Genomic DNA, 14562 nt, shown 5'->3' on the forward strand with positions numbered 1-14562 from the left:
ACACGGCGAGGCTTTTGCGGCTAAACCAGCATAATAAGAATAGCAACGTAACGCAACATTTAAAGGGGGGAAAAGAAATTTGTCTCGGAAAATTTTCAGTGTCCAGGAGGGCCTCCCCTCCGGCGCACACCGTCGGAGAAAAAAAATGTTTCTGTGTGTATGATTGCTCGGTGAAGGTGAACTTTGTGTAGTTTAGCATGGGGGTTTATTACCCCAGCAAGTGGACAACAAAAGGATCGTTATGCGTGCGTGAAGACGAAAACATAATGCCGCTCTGTGCCTCCTCACAGGCATGAATTGTCGTAAATATCAACCCGGCATTGCGAGTTGCACAGCCCCTATGCTTTTTTTTGTCTCATTATGGCGCCTTAGTTTGACATTTAACTCCCAGGCTCTTCACTAAATAATGTTTTTTTCGTGTATGGAAAGAAAAGGCCTTATCTCCCTACCCTGTGCCGCACCGGTGATATTTTAACTGCATGCCAGCATGAGCAGCCGCCTACAAACGCAGAATGTGAGATGATGCCATGTCCTTCCTCCGAGCTGGGGAGGGATGAGTTTGAACAGCGGAGGATTAACCATGTCAGCAAACTGATGAGCCAAGATAACAGCAGGAGTATTATTCATGCAATGTAATAACACTCCCATCTCCTCTTCCCCGAAGCACAGTCGCCGGTAAAAATTTCATGACAATACTTTGTGTTTTAGATTTTCGCGGAATTGCCAAAGCCGTTGTGTGTACATTTTATTTCAGTTCAATTTGTGAGCTGCCAGCGTTAGACGGTATCTTGGTGTTATTCAATGTCATTTGATCATAATGGGTGGCAGTTTGTAGGGGAAACTTGGTTTCAGGGATGCTGGTTCCTTTCGTTCAAGTGGCAGCTAAACTAAACTATAAAATGAAACTATATATTTTTTTTACCAGGTAAGGCCCACTGAGCAATATAGCTCATTCTCAGAAACAACCTGGCTCTCACAAATGATTGCTCAACGAAGTGGCTTATGTAGAAATTGTCCTTAGGGCAGTACCCCGGGGTACCAAATAATACGAGGTAATTAAATGTTTTATTTCTGGGACACTATTTTTTCCAGGGGTGTACTTCACTTCGCGACTGGGGTACCAATCAATCCGAAATCGGCGCTACTCCGCAATGTCGAAACGCAGCGAGCACGATTGCGCTGAAACCCTGAACACTCGTACGCACCGTGGCGGTGCATCGTAGTGTACAGCTCGTCTAGATGAGTCGATTGCCGCATCGCCGACCATCGACAGACTAAAAATGAGTATAACCCGTAAAAACAAAGTTTTTCACTATAAATCCTTTATATGCATGGCGGCTAGAGTCCTCTCGTCCTCTGGCTTGAGATGGCTGCCACCTATGGGTCAGATGATTGTCTGCCAGCGTTAAGCAATTGGTAATTAAATATTTTAAAAAAAATCCCTAAACAGTTTGAAATTTTGGAATTTTTTTTCACGAAAATTAATTGTCACGCACAACGAGTCTGTGTGCAAAATGTCAGCTCGATTGGATCACGGGAAGTGGGTTAAAAAACGACCGAAATATTTGCACGGTCGCAAGCACGCAAGCACGCAAGCAAGCAAGCGAACTTAATATAAAGGATTTAATGACTGCATCATGGACATTATGTACCCTGGGGTACCCCCATAAGGTTCAAATGTATAACAGGCAAATATTCTAAAAGCGTGTTTATAAATGTGGATGCAAAATCTGAATCAGAATGTGCATTTATACTGCAGGGATCCAATGAGCTATAAAGTTATTTTTCACACATGTCCAGTCGGGGCGGGTAAGAACATTACAACAACAAACAGTACAAAACATGATAGCAGTGCAAAGTACAAGAAAGGTAAATAAATCACCCAAATTTTGACTTAAAACTTCCGTGACTGCAGGAATTAATATTATTTGGTTCTTTCGGTAAAGTCGCGTAGATAAAAAAAAAGAAAGTCAATATAAAATAAAATAAAAAATAATAATAAAAACTAATGTAGACTGTAGCCTGGTTCTAAATCGTAGTGAGCGTACTGGCAGTCTATAATGTAGACTGTAGCCTGGTTCTAACCTGAATAAAATAAATATCAAATAAAAACAACAACCATGACGTTTCGATCGCAACACGAGCGGTCGTCGTCAGGAAAAAGGGGGGTTATCCTCTAAAGGCAAACTGTTTATAAAGGTTTAGAGATGGGCGTAGCCCAAGTGTGTCAGCTGCATGGGCGGGGCAGCTAATGTTAATGTAGAAACAACTCGGCAGTTAGTGGGTTTCCACTAAAAGGGCCTCCAGGCAATCATTGCACCTCGCTCCACACACCCACACTGCTGACGGTGGAGGTTGACAAGAAAACACAAATCAAGTCATGACCCAAAGTGGTTGACATCTTTCCAATGATTGCTGAGTTTATAACCATCTTCTCGGTTGAAATTGTGTCTGTGTCTGTAGATATGGATGGCTTCATGAACGAATCTTTGTTGATAGCCAGTAGGCCAGTAGGGTTGCAAAACAGTTTGCCTTTAGAGGCTAAACCCCCCTTTTTCCTGATGATGACCGCTTGTGTTCCGATCGAAACGTCAAGGTTTTTGTTTTGATTTTATTCAGGTTAAAACCAGGCTAAAGTCTACATTACAGACTGCCAGAACGCTCACTCAGTTTAATAACCATTGCTACACTCTACATCATAGACTGCCAATACGATCACCATCTTAAACACCAGGCTACAGTCTAACAAATATTTATTGTGGTTTTCACACCTGATAATGATTGCTCGTGTTGCAATCGAAACGTCGTAAGAATTTTATTGTTTTATTTTTATAATTTTATTATTTCCCTTCTACGTGACTTTACCGAAAGAACCAAGAATATAAATATTGGTTTAAATCGTGAAGTCGTACAACAGCATGAGCTTTCAAAGTACTGCTGACTCGCAACCGGGACACATGCGATGAGTCGCTCCTGACTCGTGTGTTTGCCATTCAGTTGAGTCGATGACTTGTTCTGTCTCATTTGTATTGTTTTGTTATTTCTAATGTGTGCTTTCTTAAGCACTCCATGAGCGTATATGTTTGACGTTAATTGGCACACATTGTAAATAATGAATTCTTCTGATGGCAGATCAATGTGTGTATTGTAAACATAATAATCGATTTCATTTACGAATTGATAAACCATTACAAGCCTACTAAATAGCATAATTACAACCCGGTCGTAGGGGGGGGGGGGGTTGGAGAAATGGACATAACAAACCATTTGTCTGCGTGTCATTCATCTTCAACACCAGCCAGGTGAAGTATGGTCACATAACTGGAGGTCCTCATAGCAGTGGATTCATAAAAGGGCTCTGCGTATATGTATACACAGTTCACGTGAAATGTAATTTCGTGCAAAAGAACAAAAACCCTCCAACAATTAATCGTTGCAGTAGCTTGTTTAAAATTACAATAATTTAGGTGTGAACTCACGCTGTGCGCTAATCGACACCGGGTGCCTGAGCCAAATGGTTTCTCGTATTCGCTGTGGGGATTTCGACCATTAAATTGGCCCCTTGGCAACTGTGTTTTAATCCCCGAGTGTGCATGCTGACCCCCAACGCGGGAGTGTCGTTATTTTAATCTGCGGTGCCTGAGCCTGCAGCAGGAATCAAGAATGTAGCGCAGCAGTTTTCAACAAGGCGCGTGTTTGGGAAATTAGGCGACGGGTATAGAACATCTGCCGAAAGAGTCGGCGTTTTCACTGTTTCTGCAAAGAGCCCAGACTCGCACGGACTGCGCGTCGCAACAAGCTGGCACGTCAGCCCGTCAAGTGAGGTTAATATCTTTAATTGCGATGTCACCGCAAAGCCGAATGGAACAGCAGCGAGCGTTTATGTTGTGTCCCTGTTTGTTGCAGGAGGGAGGTTGACAGTTGAACGCGCTCAATTATGTTTCTTTTAATCTACGAATCTAAGTCTGTGTCTAAGTCGTCATCGCTATCGACCGTAATCAATCCACAGCTGGATAATGACCCTCCCCAAGCCATCGCCATCTCTCACCGTCCTGCTGAGTATTAATCCATCGAAGTCCCCCCCCCCCCCCCCCACCTTCTGCACACGAGCGAATTTCAGCGCTCCATCTCCGTTGTTCGACTGCCTCTCGGTGCACGTTCCCTCCCGTGACCGTCACCCCTTCATCGTTCTTGCATCACCGGCCATTATGCCTTCTAGAAGTGTGTCTTGTCCAAGTCCACTTACCTTTCTTAACAGTCACAATGATATAGCTTGAACCTGCCCGTGTTCCCATGTATGAAAAAAATTGTCAAGTATTATTTGTATCTTTTTAAGTGATTTATTTACATTTCCTATGCTATGCACACCTATCGTGTTTTTTTATCGGTTGTTGTAATGTTCTGACCTGCCCCTACTGGACATCTACCAAAAAGAGCTTCATAGCTCATCGGATTCCTTCAGTTGTTATAAAGATTCTGATAATATCACACATCTTTCCCCAAATGGTCGTACAGCCTGAAAGCCAGTCCTCAGTCCACGTCTTCGTAGCGATTTTAATATTTATGTTAATGAAGAATTAGTGCTGCTTCTCAACTTCTGGGTCTTGGCGAATACCCCATTCCAAATATCACGACTGCCAAACTCTGTGATCGTATTAATTTGATGACTCGCGTTGCTTAAGCCTGCCTAAGTGATCCTCATGCCCTCCAAGTTCAGAATCGAAATTAATCCCACAGAAACTATTGCGCATGTCTAGGCTGAAAAGGAAATACTTCAAAACAACTATAACTGAAATCTGTACTCTGCAATCTGGTGGTTGGGTCTTTGCTTTTTCTGATACTTAAAATAAATTTCTTGTGCTAAATGACCTTCAGGCAAACAAAAATACTTCACTTTTTATTTTAAAAAAAGTTACGACGAAAGGTCACCGTCAGCATCGGTAGACATCAGTGCGTTAGGTGTTTTTGAAATTATACTTTAAAAAAATAAAAAGCCAAATTGTAATCTGGTGGAAAGACGCGGGTGGGTAATGAGGTCCAGAGTTAAGGTGTGAGATAGGAGGCGCTTGACGCTTGGCGCGCGCCAGGGTCGGCAAGGAAACGCAGCATACGCGGCGTTCAGCATGTGTGGGATGACACGGGCAGACGGTGGAATAATACTCCAGAAGGGACAGGTCAAAACGGTACAAGAATCTTGATTTAAAGCTTTCGTGACTGCAGGGATTCATATTATTGGTTCTTTTGGTAAAGTCACGTAGAATGGAAATATTAAAATAATGCTAATATAAAACTATAAAATTCTCACGACGTTTCGACTGCAACATAAGCAATCATCATCAGGTGTAAAATCCACAGCAAGAAAATTTGAAAAAAGTGGCGTTTTTTTTTAACGTCAGCACCACGGACAGCGATTTGGCAGTTGGTCAGATGGAAGAGTCCATCTTTAACTCCTGCCAAGTATTTAATATTTTGATGTTGAATCCTGATTTATGTGCAGTTGCAGAATTGTATTTGCGTGACTTAATTAAAGTCTGAATTTAAATTAATATCTGCAATACATATTTTGAAAGGGAACATAATGAGTGTGTACTTACCTTTAGATGATAATGCATCTTTACATCACAGTTATCTTTCTACTTCAAATATGCAATATTTTCCAACATTGTTCCTCACAATACAATATTAATTACACACCAGAGGCCCAAATACTGGCTTCAAAGTAATGCTGTACAGTATAGGCGGGTCGTGTTGTGAAATTTGTAGTTACCAGGACACACATTTGAAGACCATTGCGTGAAGTGTATGCAAGATTCATATTCTTGGTTCTTTCGGTAAAGTCACGTAGAAGGGAAATAATACAAATAAAATAATACAATTCTCACGACGCTTTTTTCTAAATTTCTTGCTGTTATTTTCACACCTGATGATGATTTCTTGTGTTGCAATCGAAACGTCGTGAGAATTTTATTGTTTAATATTTTTATTATTTGATTATTTCCCTTCTACGTGACTTTACCGAAAGAACCAAGAATATGAATCCCTGCAGTCACGAAAGCTTTAAATCGAAATTTGTATGCTGGATATTGTGTTGCGTTTCTGAATCTGAAGATGCAGCCCTGGCGCACTCTACATTGTTCAGTGGGCAGGTCAGGTAGACCCGTGCAAACAATGATTTGCTTTTACTCACAAAAAATGGCTTGATCCCTTCATGTAATGAGATGTTAACCCTTTCCCATTCCGATGATGTACGTGTACGTCGTCGGTTTAACTTCGCGTACGTCATCGGAGTGGAATCGGAAGTAAAAGACAGTGCGGGAGGGCGTGTGGAACAGTTTGCCGCTAGCTATCATCGAGTGTGGTCGTGTCGCTGTAGTTCTCTGCGGTGAGTACAATGTCTTTAAAAACAGCGGCGCTACGCCTCTCGAAATTAAATTAACTAATAATGAAATCGCTACCTTCAGGCACAGAGGCTACAGAACTATCGGTGACTCTTTAAACAATGGGGCCATGCTGGGCCGCTCCTGGAATGTCCCAGCACGGCTTGCGTCTGCGTTTTCCAAATGGTCAGCGTGGAAACGCGGCACTTGTCGTGTCCTTCTGTTCTCGGTCAGTCGATTGTCCTTGGGGACGCAAGCCAAGAGGAGAGGGGGGGAGTAGATTCGTCGATGATCATCGTCGGCGCGCGCGCTTTGTGCCCCGCGGCTGCCCGTGTCGCTTGCAGCGAAGGCGACGCCGAGGACGGCTGCATTTTCTGCGAGCGGGAGGGAGGCGGCGGATACCAGCTGAAGCCGCACATCCAGTTTCACTTGTACATCAGCACGTCGCCGTGCGGGGACGCACGCATCTTCTCTCCGCACGAGGCCAGCATGGAGGGTAAGCGGAAGCGCAGGGGGTCAAGGAGACGACGACGGGTGTGAGAAACACAGTTGCGAGGGGGTACAGGGGGTAATTGGGCACCGGGGATTGTAATGAGAGGACTCTAGCAAAGGAAACAGAGGGTGGTGGTGAAGCCGTAAAGGGTGTGGAGACATTGAGCGTAGAATACTAAATTAAAATAAACTTTTAATTTTACCAGGTAATGTTCACTGAGCTACATAGCTATTTTTCACAAGCGACCTGGCCACAAATGATAGCTCAACGAAGTGGCTTATCACGTGGAAATTTGTAGCAGCCAAATATACTCTTCGACGCGTGTTTCTAAATATGGAGGATATGGAAAAAAAATCCACGCGACCACAGGGACAACACGCAAACTCCAAATTTTCAGGCGGCAGGGTCGGGATCAAACCCACAACCTCCTGCATACCAGACGAGGGAGTTAACATCTCGCCACAAATGACATGGAAGGTAAGGAGATAGAGGTCGTGGGGTGGAGGGGTGATACGCAGAGGCAAGGGAGACCAAGTAGACATGGGGTAAGGAGACACAGACGGGGATTAGTGACACAGGAAACATGGGAGATAAGCCATGACTTCCTCCCTCTCTCTGCAAAAAGAATGGGCTCTTGTTTCATGAGGCCCAGGGTTTACCCTTGCATTCACACAATGTGCGTACATGTGCACACTCAAGTCCCGTAATTACGAAGCGTTTGACCTCCTCGCCCTGTCAACCTCATGGGTGCTGGATGGCCTGTGCCTTTCGAAAAGTACAATAGAAATTGAATTGATTTAGCTCGGTGAAAACGCAAAATGAGAACTCAAGACCATTTTATTGTGAGTGCGTTAGGGAGGTCGCTTAGACCATTTTTTTGGAAGCCGTTTAATGCAACGTTTGATTTGTTTGGAGTTTTTCTTTCCAAACATTACACTAAATCATTTCCGATTGGTCAATGAAATTACATCGGCGTGGGTGACGTCTGACAAACTAAAAAAAACACTCAATAATTCTGTAGATTGTGCTCGAAAGAAAATTTCTCTCCGACTGTGGTGGAAGGTCAATTGCTTGACACAATAGCAGTTCTCATTGCCTCTAGAATGCCTTTAAAAACCGCTTAGTCAGCCGGCAGGGGCGGCTCTGAGGACCGGTCCCTTTGCCTGCGTCAGCATCGACGCAGCACCGCTGAGATGCTCGATACAAATCCCAGACTTCCGCCTGAGATTAAACGCAGGTCCTCTTGTGAAATTAGTTTAATGATCGCTAAATGATTTTTAAATGGAATTTTAATTAAATTTTGCATAATAAAGTGGGTTTTTTGGGGTTAGATCGCGTTAATATGAATGTCATTAAACCTGCCACCTAGTGAGGTTTACCACGTAAACAAAACATGCCAATTGGTTACTACTGCAGCACACCGGTGTATTGGAGAGTAAACCCACAACATTTACAATTCGAGTACGACGTTTCGCTGGTGATTACAACAACCAGCTTCAGTGGAGCTCTGTGGGTCATCGTTTGTATGCGAAACGCCAGGGTCTTCAACTGCCGACCCGCTGGTCACATCCGGCCCCACGCGGAATTGCGGCCCACCCGGACGGAGAGAAATACAGATTAATGATTTGAAAGCGAGATGAAAAAAAAAAGAGAGATGAGAGACCCGGAGGCAAAAGATTAATATTTGCGAGATTAAAGTGAGATAAACCATGGGTGGAAATGAGAGCGCTTTAGACGCGTGATGAAGATGAGTGGGATGATATTGAGATCTACAAGAGCTCGAGATGAGAGCCCTGGAGACAAGAGGTACAGATAAGTGGTCACATGTACAGACGTTATGACGCGACGTCAGAGCGCCTGTGCACGTGACACCGCTTGACGTCACGTGGCCCACCAGAAATATAATTGAGTGGCCCTGTTATAGGAGATGGACACATTGCAAAATGCTCTTCATGCAGCGAAAGCTAGCGCCCAATCTTGTTGCAAAATGGGCCAGTGTAAAAGGCAGCAAATGCAACGCTCATGGTAATTTTTGCTGGGTTATTCGCCAACGTGACATGGCACTGGTGATGCTATAATGGGCAGTATCTCGCCTTTCTTCCTTGAGTTTGGCACAACATCTAGAAGGGGGTCTGTGTTAAAATTCCCGTAACATATGCAGTACGTGTGTTTAGTAAATAAGCTGCCTCGGGTCTGCTAAGGAATGGGATAAATATTGAGCCCCACTTTGTCAAACTTTTCCACAGTGCACAGGCGACCGAGTGTGATCCACTTGCCCACCATGCGTTCTCCTGCGTGTGTGTGGTTGTGTGCACGTGCGTCCATGTGTACGTACGCACGCGTGCCTAAGCGGAGAGGCGGCGGAGTGCTTTGAGCACTGCGCTGCGAACGTAACAACCAGAGTTTGATTCCTGGCCACGGCTAATCTAGGTGCAGAGCGATATGTGAACCAATCTTGGTCATTGCTCGGTTGATTCGGTCTTAAAGTGTGAACTTGACGCGCTGTGTAAATGTCTACACTGGGGAGACAGCAGCGGCTGGGTGTGATGATGGTAGTGGTGGCGACACCACACTGGCGCGTGCGAAGCTCCAGCCAGTGGTGAGCGGTGGTGTAGCGGTTAGGGTGCTGCGCAATGAACCCGGTGAACTGAGTTCAATTCCCGCTCACCGCCAACACTAGTGACGATTATCTGAACCGGTCCTGGGCCTCCCCTAGGTAGACTCGGCCTCAAATGAGTACCTGGTGTAGTGTGTAAACATCGTCACTGGGGAGACGAAGGCAGCCGGGCGTGGTACCGGCCACCCACTCCCTCTTGTGCCGTGCCTTCATAGGTCTCCACTAACAGCACTTGCCCCAACAGTTTGTTAAGGCTACACGGGGGATCTTTTGGTGGGCACACTGCACTGGCGTACGAAGCTCCAGCCACAATTGGCGCTCGTAAGACAGGACTTGCTCCAACAGGCCATGTGGGGGGGCGTGGGGTGGTGTCTTTGTGCGCTCAGTGGAACGCGGCGACAAGCACCCGAACCGGAAAGCGCGGGGACAACTGCGGACGAAGATCGAGTCCGGGGAGGGCACCATCCCCGTGCGCTCATGCAACGCCATCCAGACGTGGGACGGCGTGCTGCAGGGGGAACGCCTCCTCACCATGTCCTGCAGCGACAAGATCGCGAGGCAAGGGCACGCGGGCCTGGGGTGGGGGGGGGCGGGGTGGGGGGGGCAGGTGTCCCGGTGGGCTCGTGAATTGTTGTGCGTGCGGGTGGTTGTGTGCGCGATTGGGTGGGTGTACACATGGGGAGAAGTGTTACGATTGCATGTGTGTGTGCGTACGAGTGTGTGTCTGTGTATCTCTGTGTGCGTACGAGTGTGTGTCTGTGTGTCTCTGTGTGTGTCTGTGTCTCTGTGTGTGCGTACGAGTGTGTGTCTGTGTGTCTCTGTGTGTGTACCAGTGTGTGTCTGTATGTCTCTGTGTGTGTACCAGTGTGTGTCTGTGTGTCTCTGTGTGTGTACCAATGTGTGTCTGTGTCTCTGTGTGTGTCTGTGTGTCTCTGTGTGCGTACGAGTGTGTGACTGTGTCTCTGTGTGCGTATCAGTGTGTGCGTGGAACGGTAGTGTAGCGGTGAGCATTTTGTGCTCTACGAACCCGGCGGCCCCGAGTTTGATTCCTGCTCATGGCCATCAACACCAGAGACGATTATCTGAACCGTTCCTGGGCTTCTCCTAGGTCGACTCGGCCTCAAATGAGTACCTGGTGTGGTGTGTAAACATCGTCACTTGGAAGACAAATGCAGCCGGGTGTGGTGCTGGCTACCCACCCCCTCGTATGCCGCGCCAGCCTTCATAGGTGCTTGCTAAGAGCACTTGCCCCAACAATCTCTTAAGGCTACACGGGGGATCTTTGTTTTTGTGAGTGGGCAGGTGTCCACACGGGTGTGCTAGTTGGTTTTGGGGGGGGAGGGTGGGGGGAGTTGTTAGCCGACTCCCGCGCTGTGCGAAGGTTGGGCTTCACGTCGTACGATGCGCTTGGGAAAAACGCATGCCGGGAATTAAGCACGCCACATTGTGAGCTGAACCACACAGTCCGACCGCGCGGGTCATTGCTTAGCCACCTGGCAGTCTCAACTGATCGATTGACAGTGATGTGAGCAGCACTGTGCACGGGTGTGCGCACACAGTGTAGCGGTTAGCGCCCCGTGCTACGAACCCCGGCAACCCGAGTTCGATTCACGCTCACGGCCAACACCGGTAACGATTATCTAAACTGGTCCTGGGCCTCACCTAGGTCGGCTGAGCCCCGATTGAGTACCTGATGCGATGTGTAAACGTCGCCACTCGGGAGACAAAGGCGGCCGCGTTTGGTGCTGGCCACCCACCCCCTCGTGCGCTGTGCCGGCCTTCAAAGGCACTACTCGCTTAACAGCACTTGCCCCAACAGTTTTGTCAGAGGCTATACGGGGGGGGTGGATCTTTGCCTTGGCTCGTCTTTACAGGTGGAACGTGGTGGGGATCCAGGGCTCACTGCTCAGCCACTACGTGGATCCCATCTACCTGGACAGCATCATCCTGGGCAGCTTGTACCACGGCGAGCACCTGTCACGCGCCGTCTGCCAGCGCATGGCCGACGTGGGGGAGCTTCCCCCGCTATTTAAGCTCAACCGGCCCCTGCTCAGCGGTGAGTGCCCCGTCCCCACCCTAACTAGAAGAGGGTTAAGGTGAACGTTAACCAGCACCGCACCGCGTCGCCTATCAAACTGGAGACGCCCTGTGCTGGGCAATGAACCGTAGTGGACGGGGAACTCTATGCACTGGTTAATGAGTCTCGCAAACGAATCATTTCACCGGTTAAATAACCGCAGCAGAACACTGCATGGCAAAAACTTCTTGCACCGGTTGATTTAATACAGAGACTCCCTGTACTGGTTAATGAGCTGTAGTGGAACTTCCTGCCCTGGTTACAGAATAATAGCAGAACACAGCATGCATAGTCATAATTTCTTGCACTGGTTAATGAGTCGTACAGATACTCCCAGTACTGGTCAGTTAGTCATATAGAGACTCCCTGTACTGCTTATCGAGGCGTAGTGGAACGCCGCTACTTGTTTTTCACAGCAAGACTCCCTACGCTGGGTCATGAATCGTAGGGACTTTAGAGAGGTTTCTCGTCCAACATGGGAATGCGGAATTTCCATATCTCACGGCCGCCAACGGGGGTGAACGCCACCCGATTGCTTATTTTCGCAGGGAGATGGGACCTTGGGAGATGTATAACCCTGCTAGCGGTGCTCTTGCCATGGAATTGGCATGATGCAAAGGTTCAACTCGACACCGATTCGGTAACTCGATTCCGTGTGGCACCTTCCGTCTACACAGGAAGGCGACGCTCTACACGGGGCGGGGGGGGGGGGGGCTTTATGCTTTGTCCTAACATTGTTGAGTTTAGAGTGAAGTGACAGACAAAACAAAAAAATTCCAACACATCCAGTACTGGTATGGTGTGGAGGATGATTTTCTTTCAATAAGCCGATCATCGGCAGGTTCGGCAGGTGTTTTTTTTTTACGAGCAATCGCAACCAGCCCATCACTCCGTTAAAAGTTGTTTTCTGCTCGTCGGATCAATCAATCAGTCTGCGTTTCACGTGTCAATATCGCCCTCAATAAAGTCGTGCATCGGTGCCACATTACAACGGAACGGGGACGGTGCGGGAGGGGGGGGCATAGAGCAACAGGAATAATTAAAGAAACCCCGTCACGACCTCAGCGGCTAACACCGACTGCGCAAAGTAAATTACGACCGCGCGCAAAATAAAGTTCAACCGTGCGCAAAGAATAGCATAAGAAAGGTAAGTAGTAAAGAAAATAAATAATAAATAAAGAGACAATTATTTTAGATTTTATGGGAAGGGAAGTATGAAAGGTCACCCCCTCTCAATAAGAAACAAAAATTTTTTTTTTGCGAAGATACTTTCATTGTTGAATTTTTATTGCATTGCTCATCCATGTACAATGTTTTATTCTCGAGTTATAAGCAAAAATGGCAAACATCTTTCCAAAGTCAAATAGTTGTAGCATAACTCATGCGTGGTGGATGTTGAAAGTTGCGACGAATTCTCTGCCCATGTCGCTCGTTGGTGAGTGAACATTTTCTGCCCGATTTTTTTTTATCTTCACGACAACGTGGACTTCTCCATTACCGACGATTTGGTACTTTGCCAAGACGGGTGGAGATTATTGTGGACCTCAGTTCTTCAGGAAGCTGATGTCGAGGCCCAAAGTTGGTATATGTTTTAGTTCCTCGAGGCATTTGGACATGCGGCTGATGGATACTTATTGATCAGCCTTCGTTCCATCATAGTCTCGTTATACTTTTGTTTAATTACACGAGGTTAAATATTATCGTTATCCTCCAGTGTAATCAATCAAAGGCTAAATGCTGTCGTTTAGAAAAAACACGTGAAGTTTGAATGTAAGAAATTACATCTCAAAAGTGAATATTAATTTGCCTTTATACATTTTCGAATGCAAAAGTTGTGAAATTAAAAAGGGGGGGAAATTGTAGCTTTCATTAGGGTTACATTGCAGATACCCTATTTATATCCACAACAAACTCCTTAATCAACTCCTTGGCTGCACTGAACTCGCGCAAAAAGATTGAAAGTGCTCATGAGAATAATCAGGATTCCATTCTCATAAGTTTGTGTTTATTAGTCTTGAGTGTTTCTGTGAGATGCAGCACAGCCCCATGGTCCGTGTTGACCACTAAGCCAGGTTTTATACAAAGGCAAACGGTGAGATTCCTCCACACCTCCAGAGTCATTTCCGTGGTTAATTGCCAAAGCGTGTAGTGCCGTTATAACGTGGAGTTTGCACCATGCTACCACGGCGCTCAGAGTGTTACCAATTTAACGCCGTTCAGGTGCAAATAAATTTGGTGCACAAACAGAATCAGAATCTGTATTTATACCGAAGGAATCCGATGCGCTGTAAAGCTCTTTTTTTCAAAACGGCACAACAACAAACAACACAAAAAAGCACGATAGGTGAGCAAAGGTAAATAAATCACTTTTAAAATATACAAATAATACTAAACAGTTTTTTTTCATGATATGGGAACACAGGCAGGTTCATGCTACAGTAGAACCTTGGATTGCGAGTTACTTGGTCTGCGAGTGTTTTGCAAGACGAGCTAAAATTTTAAATAAATATTAATTTGATAAACAAGCGAGGTCTTGCATTACGAGTAGTGCGTGTATACGCTTTGTCTGCCGAGCGTCACGTGATCACAACTGATATACGAGTGCTTTGGATTACGAACACGTTTCCGGAACGAATTATGCTCGCAATCCAAGGTGTTACTGTATATCATTTTGACTGTTAGGCAAGGGAAGTGGACTTGGACAGGACACACTTGTCGAAGGGATAATGGCCGGTGGTGCAAGGACGATGAAGGGGTGTGACGGTCAAGGGAGGGAACGTGCACAGAGAGGCAGTCAATCAACGGAGATGGAGCGCTCAAATTCGCTCGTGTCCAGGGGGGGTAAAAATCAATTACAAATAATAATGCAAATAACACTAAACATGTCGCGCGTCGCATTGTAAAGGACCCACTCAAATTATTCGGTGCAAAGATTCCACGCGGAGGGAAGCGGCAGCTTCGGAGCACATTCCCTCGACCCCGACCTGCACACAGACCA

At 46.3% G+C, this 14562-nt stretch overlaps 1 protein-coding gene across 3 annotated transcripts in view; it reads left to right on the forward strand.

The window, feature by feature from the left end:
- LOC133349684 (double-stranded RNA-specific editase 1-like) overlaps positions 1-14562 on the forward strand; it is a 150867-nt gene that overhangs the window by 119735 nt on the left and 16570 nt on the right. For all 3 annotated transcript variants that reach the window (XM_061563332.1, XM_061563331.1, XM_061563333.1), the window contains exons 6-8: positions 6722-6873; positions 9874-10045; positions 11362-11543. In XM_061563332.1, the coding sequence (XP_061419316.1) occupies positions 6722-6873; positions 9874-10045; positions 11362-11543 (506 nt within the window). The remainder of the gene's footprint in view (positions 1-6721; positions 6874-9873; positions 10046-11361; positions 11544-14562) is intronic.

Source organism: Lethenteron reissneri, chromosome 31, assembly GCF_015708825.2.
Source record: "Lethenteron reissneri isolate LAM-NWPU_2019-01 chromosome 31, ASM1570882v1, whole genome shotgun sequence".
Taxonomy (NCBI): Eukaryota; Metazoa; Chordata; class Hyperoartia; order Petromyzontiformes; family Petromyzontidae; genus Lethenteron; species Lethenteron reissneri.